Raw genomic sequence first — 21,917 nt, 5'->3', positions numbered from 1 at the left:
AAATGAGTTTAATGGTATAAAACTAGGAAGAAATTCAAAGTAACTGCAATGAGTTGTTTTTTACTAGCCTTATACTGTTACCTATTTTATTTAATTAGCTTGATTTCTCACGAAAAAGGTGGGGCTTTTCCTCCAAATCTGGCAAATCTGGTCAGCTGATGTTGCCAACAGACGGCGCTCAGTATTTCCCTCTGGGCAAATCAAAACAACCAGGGAACAAGATTTTCGCCTGTCATCTGTGAAACTGACAAATCCAACGCGCCCTTAATCTAGTCACGTGATATGAACCAACCCTTTAACTTTCTCACACTGGTTGAAGCTAAGGTGGAGTGCTTAGGGCTGCAGAGGAAAGTATAGTATAGTGAGTTTTACAAGTGTTTGTTCAGACAGTCAGGTAACGGAAGGCAAAAAAGAACTTGCCCATAATAGCTGAACAAAACTTTATCATTTATTGCCCCCCACCAAAACACAGCGGACATCCGTGCGTGTCAATAGCAGAATTACTTGTTAAGCGTGTGATCCTAATATAAGGCCGAGGATAGTTTTAAAAAATGGAGTTACAGATTTTGGTGCCCTTAGTGTTGGTTGTTTTTAATCTAGGTTTAATCGTGGGACAGACTGCCTCGCCAGGTTTAGGTAAGTTATTTTAGTTTTCTCTTCATTTTCTTGCACTGGTGGCACTGTGTAAGGACCTGTAATTTTCTTTCAATATGCTGGACCGGTAATTTAGCCACAAATTGAATTTCAACTTCTCTGAACCTGTTTAGTTATACAGAGGAACAGTAGTTTCAGTATGTTTTCATAGTCGCCGGTCTTATGAAAACAGTTCCAAAAGTTTTGTTGTTTAATTACAACAACGCTATCGTAACAGATCAAGTTGTAGATTGGATGTAAAAACATTATTCTTTTGTATATAGCGATTTACAGGGTTCATTTTTAACTAGAAAACCATCAGTACTGAGGGGAATTGCAGGGTGGGCTATTGTTCAGAATTCTAAGTGTGTGTGTGTGTGTGTGTATATATATATATATATATATATATATATATATATATATATATATATATATATATATATATATATATATATATATATACACACACACACACACACACACACACACACAATTATGGTCGTATATTTAAAAAGATTGCACATTCTCACAGTTTTAGTAAGCAGACATGCCAGTTAATTTGTCCTATTTGTATTCATCTATTTTAGAACTTCGTGGCCTCAATTTTAGAAACTCACATCTAAAGAAAGGAATTGACAATGCATTTAATAGGACATTCACAAATCTCATTCCTAGCATTGTTAACTTCAACACTGCTGACCTGAATAGTTCTTAAGGGAAGGTCATTCAAAAAGCAGACCAGTAAACTAATTTCTATTTAGTTTCATTAAATTCTGTGCAAGACCATGACACTAATTAATTAGGTATTCTATAATGGCCAGTTATGTAAAGCTTCTAAGTGTTTATTTGTTGTTGAAATTCATGTGATCTTATTAGCCCCATTCTTTGGTGGTCACGTGATTGTGTGGGAAGTTCTTCAAGAAATACTGGAGTGTAGAGATTTGATAACAATCCACTGTTACAGCTTTTTTTTTTTTTTTTTTTTTTACTGCCAGTGCAACCCTTGATACAAAACAGAATTTATACCTCTCCAGTGCAATATAAAAGCAACTTAGCTAAAATAGTTTTAAACAACCAGCATTCCTACAGTTTTAAAACACTTAAGGGGCAATATAACCTAATTCGTTTTGTACATTCTTTGCAAGTTATGCTAACATTTAACCTTCTCCTCATGTAAGTGTTCAGTTTAACCACTAAAGCTCTGAATAAAAAAAGTTTGAAAAACTGCATAGATTATTTGTAATTCAACAAAATGTGACATTATTGGTAGAGGGTGAATACTTCTGCAAACCACTATATATACCCCAAAGGTAGTTGATGTACCAGCTTGTACAGATTGGCATGTATGGTCCTAACATGCCTTGTTTATTGTCTTGTTTATCACAGCTTGTTCAGTTTACAGTAACACCAGTTGTGAAATGTGCCTGAAGAATGTTTCGGTGAGTGTGACATGTATCTATTTATTGCATTCATGAGATCGTCAACTTGATATTGTTTAGGGTGTGCCAGTAAATGACATTCTCATGCTTCTTTTGACCTAGTAATTTTCAATGTAAACGTTGCCTGTAAGCTGCCCAGAGCTACATTGGGCCTGCAGAGTGACAATTGGTCAGCTGACGGCACTTACTTGGGAGGACAGTGTGTGTTCGTCTTCGCCGCTACTGAGTCAGTGCAGCAGTGGTAGAGAATTGGGAGAAAATTCACAGAAGTTACACCCAAAACCATAACGACCCCCCCCCCCCCCCCCCCCCCCCCCCCCCCCCCCCCCCCCCCCCCCACCCCACCCCATCTCCCTTCTCGGCTCTTTCAAAGAGAAACACATTTAAATTACTTCACTCTGCTCCCCCATGTCTCTCCTTCTTTATCCTCACTGTCTACTTTACGAGCCGAGTGTCACACAATTCAGTCAGCCATCTACCCCCTTTTGCACACACAACCCAATTGTATGACCTGTGATGCATTCCAGGGCATGTGCTGAATTAATGCTGGTTAGAACTAACTGTATACAAGCCCTTGTATGAGAGTTTAATTAACTTTTAATTCAAAGCTTACAGTAAGGTCTTTTTTACTTTGTTTATTTATTTTTATTTATTATTGAGTTATGACCCTTCCCCCTTAACTTGCAGATTCAACGGCCAGGGGGTGTTTCGAGTGAAACCAGTCAATGGGGTTGAACCAATAGACTTATTTTAATTGGTTGACTTTTTACTATAAAAGTGCCACTCTGTTTACCAGGAGTTGGCAAAATTGTGTGTTTGTTTTTTTTTTAATTAATATAAATGTGCATTGTTGTTGTTGTTAATTGCAAAGTAAGGAGAGAGTGAGGTACTCAATATTCCTTTTTTAGTGTCCATGTCTGATATTTGATTATATTTGAATTTGTCTAACCTATGAATCTCATGGGTCTGTTTAATACTTTGAGTATTGCTATAGCTGATCTATACTTGACCTCACCATTGTAAATGGCTGTTTAGTGACATTGACAGCTGATAGTACATTAATGTGCTTTTACGTAGCTAACTGTTACACTGTTTGTTTCTTTTGTTGTAGTGTTTGTGGTGCAACTCGGACAAGAAGTGTAACGATTACCCAGTGAGGACGATCCTTCCTCCCAGGTCTCTGTGTGAGCTGCCCTCTGCCAGATGGGGAGTCTGCTGGGGTAAGGCATTGTCTCACTATCTGATGAGTAATTGTATGGAACATTTTTAATTCCAGTTAAACTGACATAACTGGTCCTACAACTTTGCCAAAAGCTTGCTTGTGGTACTTTTTTGTTTTGTTTCAGATGAAACACAAAAGGGACACATTAAACTGTTTGGTATCGGAATGGTGGAAAACTACCAAGAAACTTACAGGATTATTGTTCTAAAGTTTTTTTTCTGTTCCTTAATTTACCTTTGCAAAAACAATTTTAATTAAAAAAAAAAAAAAAAAAAAAAAAAAAAAAAAAAAAAAAAAATGATGACAAAAATAATAACTTAACTTACTTAATTAAGAATTGAACTGCATGGGTGCTGCGTTTCTTTTGCTAAAAATATCTGCGGCGCTTATTCAAGGGCGGCGGTAATTAGAAGTACTGTGGTTTTCGAAAGGCGCAATTTTTTATTGCGGTATTTGAGGGAGTCGTGACAGGGAGCGGTATCCGAGGGAGTCGTGACAGGGAGCGGTATCCGAGGGAGTCGTGACAGGGAGCGGTATCCGAGGGAGTCGTGACAGGGAGCGGTATCCGAGGGAGTCGTGACGTGTCAAAAAAAAATGCATTGTAGGGTTTTAACATTACTTCTATTTAAATTCAGCACTTTTCACTATATATCTGAGCATTTTTTTGGCATTTTTTATAGCTTCCCCACAGGTCAACATAAACTCCTAGGTCTTTTTCATGTATTCCTCCTTCAAGTTCAGTGTCTCCCATGTGGTATTTTATAATGCACATTTTTATTGCCTGCATGCAGTACCTTACACTTCTCTATTAAATGTCATTTGTCATGTATCTGCCCAGTTCTGAATGCTGTCTAGATCATTTGGAATGACCTTTGCTATTGCAATGGTGTTTGCTACTCCTCCTATTTTTGTCATTTGCAAATGTAACAAGTTTGCTTACTATACCAGAATCTAAGTTATTCATGTAGATTAAGAATATTAGAGGACCTAATAATGATCACTGTGGTACTCCACTGGTTACCTTGGTCCATTTTGAGGTTCTATAATATGTTTGTTTCCCATCACTGGTTACTTTATAAAACTAATACTGTAGGGATCTACTGATGCTGAAGCTACTGCATCATGACCGAAATGCCAAAAGGTAAAACCGAGGCTTTTTTGTTGGTAAGGAAACCTTGGTTTACATTAGACCTTTTATATTGAATATTTGATTTGTTTGTTTGTTTTTGGCTGAACGTTAACTGAATTAGTTTTTTGTTTTTATTTGCAGTGGATTTCCAGGCTCTGATCATCGCCATGTCTGTGGTATTAGGAGCTCTTCTGCTTGCTGTTCTCATTTGCTGCTGTTGCTGCTGCAGGAAAAAGAAGGTTAGAGGGTGAGTGTCTCAAATTTACCTCGAAAGGATGGGGATTTCGCCTGCAAGCTTCCGTCAAATGTAATATTTACGATGGAAGTTGTTTCACCTAATGGAACTTCCATGTGGTATATTTGCAGAAATGACTTTCTATTTTGTAGCATTTGTGAGGGACACCTTTTTTAACACTTTTTTTTTTTTTTTTTTTTTTAATACTTCTCATCGTTTTAAAGTTGGAATGGTTTTTTTTCTTTTGTTTTTAGTAGTTTGTTACTGGAACTGCTTGGTACGCGTGAGCTGAATTTATTTCTCGGCACTGGTGGAACCACCTGTTTTGGGGGTAATCCTCGGATAGCCACGGATCCTAGTTGATGCTATCTGGGGGTGATTCCCCAGTGCTGTAGAAATGTCTCATAATATTCAAGAGTGTTGCTTACCAAATTGAGCTCTGTTCTACATTTTAGAGTTTTAAACTCCTAATGCTTGTTGGTTTTAACATTTACCTGTGTTGGTTCCTAGTATTCTTGTTTGTGGAGTGTGTTCAGTAAATACTGGTACATGTTTATGGTTTAAGTTTCAAATTCCCGTTTTCATAATGAGGATTACATGCAAGTGTGTACCAGCTGCATCTGCTTTACTTTCAAAAAACATTGTGTGTGCTGCAACTAAATTGTGAGTCATTGTAAAGAAATGATGTTGCTCATGTTCTTTCAAACCTAACATGTTTTTGGTTTGTTTCAGACCTGATAAAACTGAAGAAAAAATCAACCGTCAGAACGAACAAAGGAAGATCCGCCAGGAGGAAAGGTAAGCAAGCAAGAAGGTCCTGTACAGTAAGAACCCGTCACTGTCTGTCACAGTTCGTTATAAAATTAAAGGAATTGTAATACTGCTGCATCTTGAACATGCTCAAATATGAACATTAAAAGAAACACCGGCTGGATTAATAAAGTTTTTAAGAGATGTGGTATTATTTATTTGAGGGCAGATTCTATTTAGTGTTCCGCATATATGTGGAGAACCTCTTTTCAATTGTGATGAAACTTGCTAAGGACATTATTTAGCTATCATTTGGAGTATTGGAACATTATATGGAGGCATCTGTTTTGTGTCAGATATGGCAGCAAGATGTGTGCAATGTAAACATTCTGAAAGTAAGATTTTGTCTTTTTGATTTGCAATCAGTCCATGAATTATACCCTGAAAGACCATTTTTTGATTGTGCCATTGCAGGAAAACTGAAATGAAGGTCAGACATGATGAAATCAGAAACAAGTATGGTGAGTATCCCAACAGGTGTGGCAGTTTGTTTTACAAAACATTTATCGACTCTATCAAAATGTGGTTTACAATTAAGTGATTGAGAAACTAGTTATGCGGAAATGTGCTTGTAAATAATCCACTTCTGTTTCAAAGTAAAATAACCCAGCTTACTTGAGAAATGCATATTTTAAGAACAATCTCTTTTCACTGTTGGTTTAAGGAAAGTAGGATGTTTTATGTTTCCATCTTTTTATAAAAATATGGGAATAATACATTCCTTCCCCTATTGCCACTCATGGTGTACAGTATCAGATTGTGGTTTGTGAACTGGTTTGCAAAAAATGGGTTAATTCTTCAGGGTTAGAAACTAGTACTAGTACCTTCTTGAAACTTGCTAGTCTTGATTTGAAGTTAAGTTGGAATCAACAACAGTTGGGGTCTCTAAAAATAGGCTTAGATTTTATTTTAAAATCTAAAAAATAAACAGTTTCATAAATTGATTTACATTTTTTAAACCAAGCGCCTTCGTAAACGCTCATACAGATTGATCAGTCACCTGTTTGCACCTTGTTACTGAAACACTGACAGCACCAGACAGGATGACTGAGGAAAAAATTCTCTTGGCTGTGTAACCTTGCCTACCATGAAGGTCTTCCTGAAATTGACAACGATGACACACAAAATGTTTATTTTATTGTAGTTTAAATGCTGGCTGGCTATGAATTACTATTTACAATAAATAATACTACTCGCGTACACATGTAGTGTTCACTAAAGTCCCAATTTAAAGTAACCCTGTATAAATCAACACACTTTTGTAAAATGACTTTACACTTACTTCAAAAGGGCAACGAGTTTCAGTAAATCCAAATGATAAACTTTGCATCCCTCGCAGAGAGAACACAAACGTAAAACGTCATTAAATGGGGTTGGCATTGCAGGGGAGATGGAGGGAAGTTTCAGTTCCGAGTGACCTGTTTTCTAAGCATTATTTGTGAATGCTTATTCACCACTGCTACACCGCATTAGAAAATGGACTTCCATGGACAAGACTGAATGTAAGAGTATATGTGTACAGAGGACTACTAAGACAGACATCAGATTTAATTCGCCACGGGTGATCGTAAATTTCTAATCCTGGGTCTTGATCTAATTGGGTCATGTAACTGAGGAACAAGTTTTTAGCACAGATCCTTGGAATCACTGTTCTCCTCCTTTTCAGGCAATACCAAAAATAACTAGTCAAGAATAATCTCAAAGTTAATTCAGCAGGGGTCTCCAAGTTGCTGACCTGGTGAACGCACGGCCACATGGTATCGGGCGAGTCATGCAGTCAGGGGAGCGCATGTTCGACGCCTGGCTGTGCGAAGTCGCCAGTCTTCGCTTGGGATTCTGGAGGGAGCGTCACGTTGGCACTGGCGCTTCAGTGAAGGGGCATAATTGGACATTCTAAATTGGGGAGAAAATCAGGGATAAAATAATTGAATTCAGCAATAGAAAAACAATCTTACCTAGATCAAAAAAATATGATCTTCTTCTAGTTTTAAGAATTACATTTTTAGAGCTGGGTAACAATGGTCTGGTTTCATTTATTTATTTATTTTTTGAGGGTGCAATTTTAGAAATGTAATATTTTACATCAAAATATGGATATGAACAATCTAAAAGCAAACACTTCAGTGCTGTGAAGTCAGAAACGTTTCTAGATCTCATTGGCCCTGAAAAGGTTAAATATTGTGGGTTTTAACCAAACAGATCAAACTACTACAAATAGTAGTCCGATCCCCTAACTCGGGGCTTCTCAAACTCGGTCCTGGGGACCCCCTGCGGCTGCTGGTTTTCATTCCAACCGAGCTCTCAATTACTTAACTAGACCTTTTAATTGAATTGATAATTTGCTAATTAGACCTTTTTACTTGTTTTCTGCTTTTAAACAGTTGCGTATTTCAAGTTAGCTGTAACATTTGAGAAGTAACTTGAACTTCAACTGTTTAAGAGCTGAAAACAAGTAAACATGTCTAAGCACATTATCAGTTCAATTAAGGGTCTAATTAAGTAATTGAGAGCTCGGTTGGGATAAAAACCAGCAGCCACAGGGGGTACCCAGAACGGAGTTTGAGAAGCCCTGCCCTAACTGTTTCATGTGCCCTCTGCTGGTGTCAAAGGAAATAATGTTCTCTTTGGCATCAGCTGAAAACTGTGTGTATGCCGTGTTTATTTGAACTTTTCTCCTGCCAAGCTAAATAGAACTCTTAATCTATGTTTAAACATTTACAACCAGTAAATTCTTGACAATCTCAGATCTTGGCATATTAGATAAGTGCTTATTCTATTGTAATGCTGTTCAACTCAAGTAGACAAACATAAGTGCACTGGAACTATCCAAAATGTCTGTTCTGTTTAATTCTTTTTTTTTTTAAAGATTGACGTTTTAGTTTTTTTAAGCGAGTGTCTTTTAAAGTTATGAATGTCTGTGTCAGGCAAATGAGAATTGGCTGTGTATTGTGACCTTGCCCTGGATTTCAAAGGTTCCCCACAGTGCTTGAAAGTCCCTTAGTTTACCTTTTTTGTGTGTAAGCAGTTAATTATTTCCTCTCTCTCTTTTTTTTTTTTTTTAGGGTTGACCAAGCAGAACCCTTACACCAAGTTTGAGAACAATTAACTCCACTTAGTCAACAGTCTGAAAACTTCATAATCCTTTCCAAAAGTCAACAGAACATTGAACCAAACCAGTGACTTTAAGCTATTTCTCCCACAAACCAGAAATTGTCATGTAGGTATTGCTAGATCTAAATTTCCACTTCAAGCAAACAAAGAAGCAGGCATAGTCAAGGTGGGTTGTACGATGGAAACTAATTTCCAGCATGAAATATTTCACTCTGTTCATCTGTGCACAAGTTCACCAGTTTTATACTAGATGGCTTCTCTGGTGCAGTGGATTTTAATATGTGTGTATTAGAACAAAAATAAGGTTGTTTTTCGATGATGGCTTGTCACAAGTGCCAGCTGTTAGAATTAAATAGGTTTTTGCTGCTTTGTGCTAAGAAGCAAGTTAGCGACATTGTAGCTTACATGTGTTTTTAAATGTTCTTGGTTGAGATTTAAAGCATGTAATATAACCAGAAAAGCATTTGGAACAGTTTACAAATCGTTAATTCTATATAAAACTACGAAAGAGTGGGAGAGATCAAAGAAAATAAAAAAATCCATTTAAAAGCAAATAGGAGCATGCACTGAAGCAGGACACCAGGGTGACTATGTAGCACCAAAGGAGCAGTGCTGTGTATATATAAAGTGTAAGCCTACATTAGGTTTCTAATATACTATTGACAAGATAATGTGGACCTGTTGATATAAAATTTCTGTTTTTAAAGAAAGAAATAGCTAAAGTCACTGTCTGGGTTTTTTTCATACTTACCAAGATTATAATATCAAAATCCATGCTGAATCTTTTTTTTTTTTTTTGAAATTTTTTTCCATATGAATAAGGTAAAAAGTGCTAATGCTAATATAGAAAAAAATATATAAATAAATTACATCTTTAAGTTGGTTTGAGAATAATGCAACACAGTAAGTAAACTGATGCATCCTGGTACCATTGCTGTTGGTCACATGGTCTGATTACAGCTCGACCATTGAAGCGAGTTTCAGCTAAAGACATGACGTGATTATGTAACCGAACAATAACTTTTCTATTGTGTACTTTTTTTAAATATTTGCATATTTCAAATGAAAATGTAAAATACAAAGAAAAGGGGAAACCAGAGGCATTACTTTTGCTAAAGTGTTTTTTTACAAACCATAATTAGCACTCCTTTATGGTGTTGATATATTGTAGCTTTCATTTCTCTCTGTAAAATTAAACGGGGGGGGGGGGGATATTAAGAATGTGCATTTTGGCTGGTGTGCAGCTGGGTTTCATTTGCTGCTGTACCGCTTACAGTAAAGTGATTTGTTTGATAGTGGCAAAAGCAGTCGTCACTGAGTTCATAGACAAAACAAAGATGTAATGTAACAACCTAGGCCATATTGTACAAGATGTCCAAACTATGAATAGGAAACAGTGTTCATTTAAAATGTGTCATTATCATTGTGTTTGATAAACTTACTGTTATTTCCTTTTGATTTAGTTGTAAAGTGACACTAATTGCGTGGATTGTTTAAGTTGTGCAGCAGTAAGCCAGAAAGATATTGTGGTAACACATTTAAAATAGTCATGTGAAACATCATCAGAACAGCTGCTATTTCTAAAGTGGGGCTGTTGAATTCATTAGGAATCTGTGAATGTACAATTCTTATTTATCTTCATGGAAAGAAGGCATTCTGTTGAAATGCATTTGTTACAAGAATCTGTTTCACTCAAGGAACAGTAGCCAAGCATGTATTATTGCTCAACTGTTGGAACCTTTTTTTAAGCATTTTCAAGGAGTGATAACCAAAGCTTTAACATATTTTGTTCCTGCCTCCCATTTGCACTAGCAAGTGCAACAATAGCCATTTTCTTGTGCTAATTTATGAAGATTTTAGAAAAACTAAAGCAGTGCCATAGATCAGGGCTTCTCAAAGTCAGTCCTGGGGACCCCCTGTGGCTGCTGCTTTTCATTCCAACAGAGCTCTCAATTACTTAACTAGACCCATAATTGAACTGATAATTTGCTTAATGGGCATTTTTTTTACTTGTTTTCAGCTCTTGAACAGTTGCATATTTCAAGTTATCTGTAACATTTTATAAGTAACTTGAACTGCAACTGTTTAAGAGCTGAAAACAGCTTAAGGTATAATTAAGCAAATTTAATTAAGGGTCTAGTTAAGTAATTGATAGCTCGGTTGGAATGAAAACCAGCAGATACATGGGGTCCCCAGGACTGAGTTTGAGAAGCCCTGCTATAGATTAAGAGACCTAATTACTACCTGGGCAGCACAGGAGACGTTGGCTTAAACCTGGGTAATCTTCTAATTTATTATTTAGCAGACACTTTTATCCAAAGGGACTTGCAGAAACAACTGCTGCTGCAGAGTCAGTTTAGAATAGGACCCTGGTTTTACGTCTCCTCCAAAGGATGGAGCACCAGGAGGTTAAATCACTTGCTGTAGGCCACACTCAGCGAGTCAGTGGCTGAGCTGGGCTTGAACCTGGACCACCAAGCCTCCTTGCAGTCAGTATACTTAAAAAAAAAATCTGTATATGCCTAATTTTAAAGTTAAATAATGTTATCCCCATTAAAACAGGACACTGATTTCAGTGTTCCTTGGGACCTTGGTTATCACTCCTTTAATCAGAGCCACGTCTTTCCCATCCCACATTTTTCCATGTTGGACCTCACTAGGGTAGAGAGGAGGCAAGCACTCCTTTGTCTGTGATAGAATGTTTACATTGGGGGGGGGGGGGGGGGGGGGGGTGGGGGTGAATTTAAATTTGTTTTAAATTCTGTGTGCACAGAAGTGTGCATAAACAAAACACATTTTATTGCCCCTTTTTTCTTTTTGAGCCAACTAGAATTCCTTGTTCATATTTGTTGCTTTTTGCACATAATCTGGAACTAATATGATAATTGATAACTGGCTTCATGGTTAATATTCCATCCAAAATGTAGTATTTGTGAAGTAACTTACATGTTGTGTCACTTTTTTTTTTAAAGGCACCTAGCTGCCTTGAAAGCAATCAATTGCACCTTACTGGGGAGTAGGAAACTTTTTGATGGGAGTGCATCTTTTGAACAGGTGTATGCATTGGGATACTGATATGTTTAGGACTGGGGGGGGGGGGGGGGGGGGGGTTGTTTCTTTTTTTTTTTTTTAAATACCAGCTTCCGCTGAGCTAATTAGAATCCTGACTGGGACAGTTTGTGGCAATGGTAACCTTTCTGGCTTGGAAACTGACTAAGGTAGACTGGAACAACTTGAAATTGCATTTTTTTTAATGTAGAATGCTTCTCTTAAAGATGGTTGGAGCGTAATATTTTTTTGCAGGTGAACTAAGGGGGAATAAAGCAGTTATTGGTAGATATACACTCCAAAATAAATACAGCTACATCAAAGGTAGTTTGGTTTAAAGACACATCTGCCCTCTGACCCACCACTTGTATATCTCTAGATTTTTGCATTGTGTAAAGCAAATCTTGTGTTTTTTGTATTTGAATGTAATATAATGCACCTCTGAATAAGCAATCCTCTTTTTTTTTTTTTTTTGCTGTTTAACCAATACAGAAAACCATGCTCGGCTCAGGCTTTACAGCCAAGATTTAAAATGTTGTGAAGAGGCATGTCAAGGGGTTACAGCTTGGTCTTTTATGCAGTGAAAGAATAACCTGTTGGTTTATTCTTCATCGGTATAAGAAAAGGTAACTGATGAATATTGAAGTAATGTGAAGCAAATTTATTTCACCAACGTACTGCATGGACTGTGTATTTGGTTCACCATACCCTCTACTTCCTAACCATTTTTTTAACCAGACACATTATTAGAAGATCCATAAAATGCCAATTTTGCTTTTGTAAAACATCCTTCGTTTTCATTTTAGTGGGTAGTGCTTAACCATACAAAATGTACAGTTAAGGGGGCAACATTTTATGGAAAGAAGAACAAGTACACTTTTCCTCAAGTTCATAATGTTTTTGCCAATGTAAGATTTGGCTAAATTCAGGCTACAAAGACTCGATACCGAACATGCTTGTAATTGAATATGTATGTCAAGATAAGGAATTGTATTTGTTTTTATGCCTGGAGAGCTTGTATTATGTAGAAGAAATATGTTAAATTTCTGTATGCTTTCAAACTTGCTCATTAAGTTAGCTGTTCATAATGTGTTAACCACACAGTACTGCTTATATAGTGATTTGTAAATGTTAGCTTTAATATACCCATAGTTAGGAATTTAATCTTAACACTTTTTTGACTTGCTGTGGTAGACCTGACATTTGTGTAACTTCATATTTTAATTAATAATCCACTGTTAAAATGAAATTGTTCTTGATGTGTTTTGGTTGGTTTTTATTTAGATTTTGTAATGCTTAGGGGATGAATGTAATGAATAAATATGATTTAATCCCTGGACACAACATTTGTGAATATTTGGAGTTTTCTAAACACTACAAATACAAAAATATTAAAGGAAATGGTAAAGTCAGCTAAAGTCAAAACATTTGTCATTGAGTGTACATTTCTTACAATATTTCTAAACTGTAAACACATAAGAAACCACCACAGAACTGGCAGGTACTGCTTTGAAACACCTTTATAAAATGTAGTTTTGTGTTCGGAAGCAAATGCAAAAAGTGTATTGATTGGAGTAGCACCCCCTGAAACTGTACCTTCCTCTGTATTTGGTTATTTGCTTCTCATTTGCTGGAGACGCTTCCTCAACTACCCCCTGGCACTACTGCATGTCTTATGTGTGGACTTGGCAAAGTGTGATTGGCTGAGGGTGAAAATATATTAATATGATCTAGGCCAGAGGGTTATTGTACTGGTGAAGTGGATTCACAAGAGCTTATACTGTACAAGAACACTTGGTAAGTGGAATTCTAGAAGGCTGTACAATGTGATCCCTTTTATACCGGAGGTGTGCTCTTGTCATGGTAACATGATAGCAGAAAATTTTTTGGCATGCACACATAGTGGAAAAATGTACGGTTTTATACATTCTAAAAAATACCCTGTGTGGATTTATTAAATTGAATATAAAAATATAGTGGAAGATTTAAGGTTTTAAAATCCACTGTAATTTATATTTGACTTTCATTTTAAAATCTAAATGTCCCACCTTGTTGGAAAAATAAATAAAAAAATCTGCAGATAATCCTTTTTAATCCTCTACTCTGGAATGACTAGCTATCACAGCCTGCTGTCTCGTTCCATTTCCCCATATACATTACAGAATGCAATTTGCATAACAAATTAATCAGTCATGTCAAACAAGTTAACAATTTACACTAAAGTTCTAATTTAAGTTATTTCCAAATGTTGTCCAGCCTCTAAGTACTGGGTTGCGTTCAATAGGCAGAGCGTTATGTGTCGCTTTGTATTGAATGACCGGCACGCCCAGAGCGCTACATAACAGCAGCGAGTCCAGCTCAAATCTGCCTCACTGGAGGTTCAAAATGGCCGACCTGCATTATCAGTGCGGTGGCAGCAATGGATTTGTTTGACTAACACGTGTGACAATGATGAGTAATTTTTTTATATATTTTTTATTGTAATGTTAGATTTTTGAAACTGGATTTTTTTTTAAAGTGCTGATTGAATTATAAAAGGAAACATGCACTATTTACAATTTGACAAATCTGCCTCGAGCATCAAGATTTTAATATACAGATATACAATAATGTTGATTAATAGAACGTTGTAGTTTATATATATATATATATATATATATATATATATATATATATATATATATATATATATATATTTACACGTGCACAATTTGGTGTTCTTTATAATGTACCTGGGTAAAACCCAAAATAAAGATCATACATGGATGTGGTAATTATTTAATAAAACCCTAAAACCTTATATACAGGTGTATAATAGTTTTACATATTTACTATATAAAGAAATAGCACGTCCCTTCTTGTGAACCATACGTTTGAATACAAGTTGTGTCTAATACCTGAAAAAGGGGCCATTACCCCTGGGAACAGCCAAAGATAGTTGTGGCTGTATGACGTGTTTCCGCGCGTCCCCGTGAACATGAATGGATGCGCATCCACAGCAGTCACGCTCCCGGAGAACAAAAATGTCACGTGACAAATGACCCTCCAATCAATGAGCTGGCCTCCAGCGACAAGGCGCGTTCCCGAAAGCGGCGAAGACAAGCAGTGGAGGTGATTCAAAAGCAGTTCCTTATAAAATTAATATAGTAACTTGTAAGTCAGAGTGAACATGTCTGAAGAGAAGCCAAAGGTGAGATGCAGTATATTGTCATTATTGTTTTTTCTTCTTTAACATTATTAGCATTATGATTAATATGTACAATTTTCAGCGTTTCATTGGCGCATGGGTTGCCGCATTTTTTTGGGGGGTAGAAAAAAAAAAAAAAAAAGGTCTGCAAAATTAAAATATGTCCGACTCTTTCTTGATTTTTTTTCTCATTGTATAAGTATGAGGGTTTATTTTTATTTTGTGACCGGTAGATTTATACCATGGAGGGCGGTAGTTTCCATTGAAACTGCGCCATTGTTTATTCGTACCGCGCAATTCATTTTCTAATTAAGTCCTACGCGATTTCATTTATGAAAGCACAATGGAGTCGGGGTAAACTAAGCCGTAAATACTAGCGGGCAGTACAAGTATAACGAAACTACATTCTCGAGCATCCAATACTATGTATACGTTGCCGTAAGCAACGAAGATTAATAACTCATATATTGTGTGTGTGTGTGTGTAGATATATAATGTTAAGTATTCACATTGAAGTATATGGACGTATTTTGTTTTTTTCATCCGTTTCATTTTCAGGTGTTTGCTAACAGGCCTATTCAGTCACAAGAAACGATTTACTGGTACATTTTAAAATGATGATTAAATTGTACTGCAGATAATTGAATCCAAGCTTGTCAACGTTAAGCGGTGATCGTGATTTCAACCTAGTAACCTAAGGCCCTGTCCACACTATGCCTTTAAACTGTATTCAGCCCTGTCCAAACTGCATTTTAAAACGTATTAGCTGCCTTTAAACCGGCTTAAAGTGTTAAATACGGTTTGCGTCCACACTACGCAGCGTTTAGTACCGTACTCGAGAACCGGACCAGTTCTGATTAGATCGCATCAGGTACTCTGGTTTATCAGAAGTGTGGACGCTATAATACCGCACTACATTTTTGTGTATCCTCCAGTATCCCAAAATGCTTTGTGGTATGTATGTTAGGCGAAATACTGGCGCCTGAAGGACTTGCTGTCTGTGTAAACTTTGCAATAGGTGTTCATTTTTATGCTTAAAAAAAAAAAAAAAAAAAAAAAAAAAAAGCTGTCAGGACATTGGTGAAAATAGTGGGGAAACTAACAGAACCACAACGTTAAATCAGGCGACTGCAAAAATGAAATGTGAGTTAAAAGTAGGATCAGAGATGAACAATGCACTTAATTTGTCAGCTCTGTTTGAAGTAATGTTAAGGGACTAGAAATAGTCAGGTAAGATGAAGGTAAAAGCAACGATTGTTTTGTAATTAACATCTATTTTTTCTGAGTAATTATGAAAACAGAATCAGCTCAGGACTCAATGACATTAAGGCACCCAGACCCCCACCTAATATCCTATGAACTGTGAAACTTTGTTCTCCTTGCAATCCTCCACTCCTCCTGTTGTATAAACAGTAGGCTATACTTTAGAGCGGGCATTTTTATGCTTTTCAACAAAAGGCAATGTTCATATACATAAATCACTCTCTTTAATTTGCACAGGTCAGTTAACATTTGTTAAATATAAAATACAAATCTAGTGAATACAACGGTTGTACACGGACAAGAATTTACTTATCGGCTAATTTTAAAGGTGTCTAGCTTCTCCGATTTATACAGTAACATATCTTAAGGTCTCGTAATAATCAGGTTTTTCTGTACAAGTCTGCCTTGAAAATTACCACGCAACAGTGTACCTCTTGTTTAGACATTCTTTGGTTGGTAGTGACTTTTTTTTTGTTTGTGTGTTGTTTGTTTTAGGATCCTGTTAAAACCGAGAATGACCACATTAACTTGAAGGTGGCTGGACAGGATGGCTCTGTTGTCCAGTTTAAAATTAAAAGGCACACTCCCCTCAGCAAACTAATGAAAGCATACTGTGAAAGACAGGTAAGAAAAAACAGCCGCTTTGAATGTCCCTGTCGAATCATGTTTTCTCAAATGTATGCTGATATCAGCTGCAGAAACCGTACTTCTTATTACTGTAATTCAACTGTACAACATTTTACAGCAGAGTTTCTTGTTGTTCATAGGGCTTTTATTGAATTGATGAAATGTAAAAGGTACTGAAACAATTGAGCTCCAGTTCGTTTGTCGGGATTTATTCAGTGGTTTGGTTATGTGCTGTAAGCAAAATGACAGGATGAATGCAAAGTAAAGCCAGTAATGAGATTTATTTTTTTCCTGAAGTGTTGACGCATGAACTTGGACCAAATGATTTGCATAATTGAGTGCCTTTATCATGACTTCGGCCCCAAATTAAAATGCGTCCTTTGCGGTAGACCAAATATTTCTGATATGTATATGTTTTTGCAGGATGTCATTCTTTTGTAGGTCTGCAATCTGCATTATTCAACTAATGTGCATTTAAACTGTAAAATACCAGTGCAGTGTTAATGTATGGAAACATTTAGTCTTGTATAAGGAGCAGTTAGATAAGATTGTATTTAACTTTTGTTTGTTCATTTTTTTCAGGGTTTGTCAATGAGGCAAATTAGATTCAGGTTTGACGGTCAACCAATCAATGAAACCGATACACCTGCACAGGTAAGAATAATCCCTTTTATAAAAACAAATGCATAGAGTCCTGACATAGGGCATGTAACATATTGGTTAAGTTGTCAAACTACTGGCAAGACTTTCAACAAACTTCTTTGGATAAAGATAAACCTATCTCATCTACAAATGTGGCTTGCCACTGGTCTGCTATTGATGACTAGTGAGGCCTTATTGACAATACAGTCAACAAACGAACAAATCACGTTTATTTTTTTCGGTAATCATTCCGTTGATAGCTGGGTGTACAGTTAATTGGAACTTTAGGGTATATTGACTGTTATACGCAATGTCTGGAATTTAGGTTTTGTGCCACAATCTTTCACTCTGTCACCCAGGTCAAAAAATAAATTAAAGAACTGTCTACTTGACAAGCGTCTGATGAGCGTTGAAAAAGATACTAATGTTAAAACAACTCTCCATACTTCGATTTTATATGGTTTGTTTTGCAGGCCCCTGATTTTAGCACTTACTGGACTAAGTTAATTCTGTTAAACAAAAAAAACTAAGCAGTAATCTTTCTGATAACATTGCAAGCAATGCTCAAAAAAAGGTCTGGTTGTTTTTCAGCTTGAGATGGAAGATGAAGACACTATTGATGTATTTCAGCAGCAGACCGGTGGCACGTGTTAAAGCTACATCTCCCTTCCAGGGGACTGCGGACCTTGATCAGACCCACTTTCCTAAGCTCTCTGAAATATTTTTCTGAAATTTCAATTTCAGAAAAATATCTGAAAAGGGCATTTGCAGTTATTGTTTTTAATCCCTGGGTGATCATGGATACCTGATTTGGGTCTGGTTTGGCCATGATTTGCTAGCAGATAAAAAAAAAAAAAAAACTTTGTATAAGAGGAGGGAGGGGGGACACTTAGAATTTACATTTTAAAATGGGAACCAAGACCGGGGGAAGGGGGGTACAATTGATGATTTAAATTGCTATCGTGATGCATTTACAAGGTACAGACTTCCCCTTAAGCCCTATACTTTTGTAAGGGTTGACGCCAAAACAGGTTATTGTTCCAGCAACGTTCTAAAATGTGGTTTTTGAAAGCCCACGTAGAAGGCAGTGTTTTAGATTGTGGGTAGTCTGTAATAATTTCAGGGTGCAGTACTTTTTAAAACTTCCGGTGTTTCTGTAGTGCTTCACTGGAACAATAACCATATACAGAAAGATGAAGTGTATAGCGGCATTAGGGATGCCGGAACAACACATAGTCTAATGTTGCTTTTCCTCATGACGAGCTTGCTAAAAAAGAATAAGAGAATTCGTGTTTAATGTTCTCTTTTAAAAAAAAAAAAATAAATAAATAAATAATTTAAAAAAGGGGTCTGCATTTTGATATCAAACCTGATCAAGAGATTTTTTTTTTGTGTGTGTGAGGAGGGTGACATGTATAAAGCAAAACAATAAAAAGCCCCATGTTTTAGACTGAGATGGATGTGTTTTTTTTCTCCTTATTCCTTACCTGTATTGTGGCAAATAAGTGGGTATTTACTCTGCTTTGGCTGCATAAGGGCACCTCTATATTAACACGACTGTCCTGGTTCAAAAGAAAGCTTTACCAGTAGCTTGCAATCTTGTTAACTTGTTCCTGCATTTTCTTTTTCATCAGGGTAAAAAATTCCACTGATTCTGTAATGTTTCTCTACTGATTTGTACATTTATTTGTTGTTCTTTACTACTGTAAACAATAAATATAGTTTGGTACTCACATTGCCTGTTGTGTCAATTTAAGAAAAAACAAACTAATGCTAATATAGCTGATACTAATTTGAGCGGAGGCTTAAGTTGAGTTGAAAAAAAATCACCAGTGGGGAAACTTCGCTATTTGAGTATTACGCACTGTTTCACATCCAACTACATGTACAAACTACTGTATCTGTTTTACCTTTACAGAAAAAATGTTTGTTTTTTCTTTGAGCAATGTTTTTACTGTAAAAATAAATCTGTTACATTGGCAATGTTTTATTTATATTTAGTATACATAATTGTACTTGACCAACCTCCACAGAATGAATTTTGAAAACCTGACTCAGCAAGCATACATATTGAAGTGCAATGGCAGTACTTGCACCCTTTCTCCAGTAGATGTTGCTGTTTTCTCAGATGCTGTTTTATTATTGCACAGCTGATATTATAGGGCCCTGTTGATCTCTGGTTTTAAATAAACAGTTGTTGTGTTGGTTTTGTATGCTTGCTAAAACACTATTCAAAAGATTATCAAAACTTTCAACACAAACAATAGTTCCAAAATTCTGAACTTGAAACACATTTTCACATGTTTCTTAATTCTTAATCACCCACTCAGTACTTTAAGTGCTATTACCGCTCTTAAAGACATATTTGAAATGCTAATATATATTGCAAAATACTTAATTGTGTTTTTATTTACTAATGATTAGAAACTTAATTCACAATTACTACATCACTACATAAAAAGGCTGTGAGGAAAGCAGTTTGTGACAACGTGGAGCTGCAGAAGTTGCTGGTCGTGGTCGACCAAGACGTGCTGTTGTCTCCAATGAAATCAGAGCATCCACAGTTGACCATGTAGTGAACAAAGGCTTGTCATTGAGAGCAGCTGGACTGGTCGTCCAACCCCATCTGAAGAGGTCAACTGTAGCCTCAATAATCTGAATGCTGCGTACTGAGAACTAGTAAGTCAAATGTATGCACGTGCAGTATTACAGTAACTGCTGAAATAGTATGTTTACAATAGTGGTGCTGTGAAATCCTTTACATATGCTTTACTGTATGTTTTCAGAATTGAAGGGAAAGGCAGCAGTGGCAGACGTCACCGTATCCTCACTGCTGAGCAGGAGATGACCGTAACAGAAATGGTCCAAGCCAAGAATGACATTAGCCTCGGAAATCCAAAGGAACATTGTTGCTGACAACAACATGTTTCGAGGGATTGATTCAATAAGCACAGTCAGAATTGACCGTATTTTGGAAAGGCACCAAATCCCAATGAAGCAGATGTATTTGATCCCTTTTCAAAGAAATGAGGAAAGGGTGAAGGCATTGCGACATCAATATGTTCAAGTAAGTGTAGTTATTTTAGCAATACTACAGTAATGGTGTGAACAGTAAGCTGCATTATACTACTGTAGGTATGTGAGCTGTGTTCTATGCACAGTAGGAGGGTGGTGACCATAGTTCTGTGAATTGTGAAACTTAACATCTTTTTTTTCACAGAGAAGGATGGAGTTTGATGCCAGTGTTGACCGACATGAATTCCTTTATGTAGATGAAGCTGACTTCAGTCTGGCTAAACATTAATGACTTGGTCGTAACCTCATCGGCCAGCGTGCCACAATTGATGTGCCAGGGCAGCGTGGTGGGAATATCACTATGTGCCGCCATTTCGAGAATAGTGTTGTGGCATGATGCCCGTTACTAGGGGCTTACAATTCAGTACATCTGCTGAATTTCCTGGATGTGCTGCACAATCACCTCATACAGCCAAATGCAGTAATCACATTTGTCATGGTGTGGGACAATGTACATTTCCATCATGCAGTGGTAGTGCGAGAGTGGTTTGCACCACAATTCATAAGGATGTTCCTTAACTCTATCGAGGAGTTCTTTTCGGCCTGGAGGTGGAAGGTGTATGATTGCCACTCACATGAGCAAGCCACCCTTCTCCAGACAAAGGATGAAGCTTGTGATGACATTATAGCAGAGCAATACCAGGGATGGAGACATCATTCAAGAAGGTTTTTTCCACGCTGCCTTGCAAATGAAGACATTAGATGTGATATCGATGAAAATCTGTGGCCACAAGCACAAGAGAGGCTTGATACTCAGAGATAACTAATCTATGCATTTGCATAGTATTGTATTAGACCTTATTTTGTATATTTACTAGAATTTATTTATGTTCTTTTGTTCACTATAATTTTTTAACCTTTTTCTAGTTGCCACATGATTTTAAATGAAGCTTTTCACAGCTCACTTCCAATCAGGTATGACTCACTGAGTTTCTTTTACTTTTATTTAGTGTTAGGTAACAATATCTGACAAGATTCATTTATGTTGTTTTGCTTGGATGATTAAACTCAAAATTTCTATTTAATTGGTGTTTTTCGTGCAATACATGCTTTTTTCAAGTGGTCTATATAAAGACCGCTTGTATACTGTGGGAACTGTATTTCAATGAACTACGTTTATTTTTGTGCTACATAATCCAACCTGAAGGATACTTCTAACATTACCACAGGTATAAAAAGGTAGAAAATATTCTTTAACAAGTAGTATACCTAGAATTGTGTAGACCTTCATATATATATGTGAAATATATATATATATATATATATATATATATATATATATATATATATATATATATATATATATATATAAAAATATATATAGCCAGCAATATGTAAGTATGATGATAATATTGTACAATGTTATACATTCGCAGCTTTACAAAAAAAAAAAAAAAAAAAAAAAAAAAAAAAAATTGTTACAAAAATCTCAACCTTCAAAAACCCATTTGCAAAAAAAGGGTTTAAGCCAAATAAATTACATTTCTTGTTAATTT

General features: G+C 36.4%; 2 protein-coding genes across 2 annotated transcripts; both read left to right on the top strand.

Annotated features, from left to right (window-relative positions):
• The first annotated feature begins 280 nt into the window (after positions 1-280).
• LOC121322182 (pituitary tumor-transforming gene 1 protein-interacting protein-like) lies at positions 281-10,536 on the top strand. The gene is made up of 7 exons (XM_041261769.1): positions 281-636; positions 2,020-2,072; positions 3,184-3,292; positions 4,565-4,670; positions 5,391-5,456; positions 5,883-5,929; positions 8,531-10,536. The coding sequence occupies exons 1-7, from the start codon at positions 552-554 to the stop codon at positions 8,572-8,574; spliced, it is 510 nt and encodes a 169-aa protein (XP_041117703.1). The 5' UTR covers positions 281-551; the 3' UTR covers positions 8,575-10,536.
• Positions 10,537-14,684: 4,148 nt separating this feature from the next.
• Positions 14,685-19,079, top strand: LOC121322075 (small ubiquitin-related modifier 3). Its single transcript, XM_041261578.1, has 4 exons — positions 14,685-14,817; positions 16,573-16,701; positions 17,287-17,358; positions 17,938-19,079. The coding sequence occupies exons 1-4, from the start codon at positions 14,797-14,799 to the stop codon at positions 17,998-18,000; spliced, it is 285 nt and encodes a 94-aa protein (XP_041117512.1). The 5' UTR covers positions 14,685-14,796; the 3' UTR covers positions 18,001-19,079.
• The last annotated feature ends 2,838 nt before the right edge of the window (positions 19,080-21,917 follow it).

The sequence above is a fragment of the Polyodon spathula genome, chromosome 10, assembly GCF_017654505.1.
Source record: "Polyodon spathula isolate WHYD16114869_AA chromosome 10, ASM1765450v1, whole genome shotgun sequence".
Lineage (NCBI taxonomy): Eukaryota > Metazoa > Chordata > Actinopteri > Acipenseriformes > Polyodontidae > Polyodon > Polyodon spathula.
The sequence above is the reverse complement of the archived record's forward strand: the minus strand, read 5'-3'. Positions and strand labels throughout refer to the sequence as shown.

Coding starts and splice junctions, on each gene's coding strand:
- LOC121322182 (XM_041261769.1), top strand. CDS start 552: ATGGAGTTACAGATTTTGGTGCCCTTAGTGTTGGTTGTTTTTAATCTA. Junction 3,293..4,564: donor CAGATGGGGAGTCTGCTGGG/GTAAGGCATTGT, acceptor TTTTATTTGCAG/TGGATTTCCAGGCTCTGATC. Junction 4,671..5,390: donor AGGAAAAAGAAGGTTAGAGG/GTGAGTGTCTCA, acceptor GGTTTGTTTCAG/ACCTGATAAAACTGAAGAAA.
- LOC121322075 (XM_041261578.1), top strand. CDS start 14,797: ATGTCTGAAGAGAAGCCAAAG. Junction 14,818..16,572: donor TGTCTGAAGAGAAGCCAAAG/GTGAGATGCAGT, acceptor TGTTTGTTTTAG/GATCCTGTTAAAACCGAGAA. Junction 17,359..17,937: donor AAACCGATACACCTGCACAG/GTAAGAATAATC, acceptor GTTGTTTTTCAG/CTTGAGATGGAAGATGAAGA.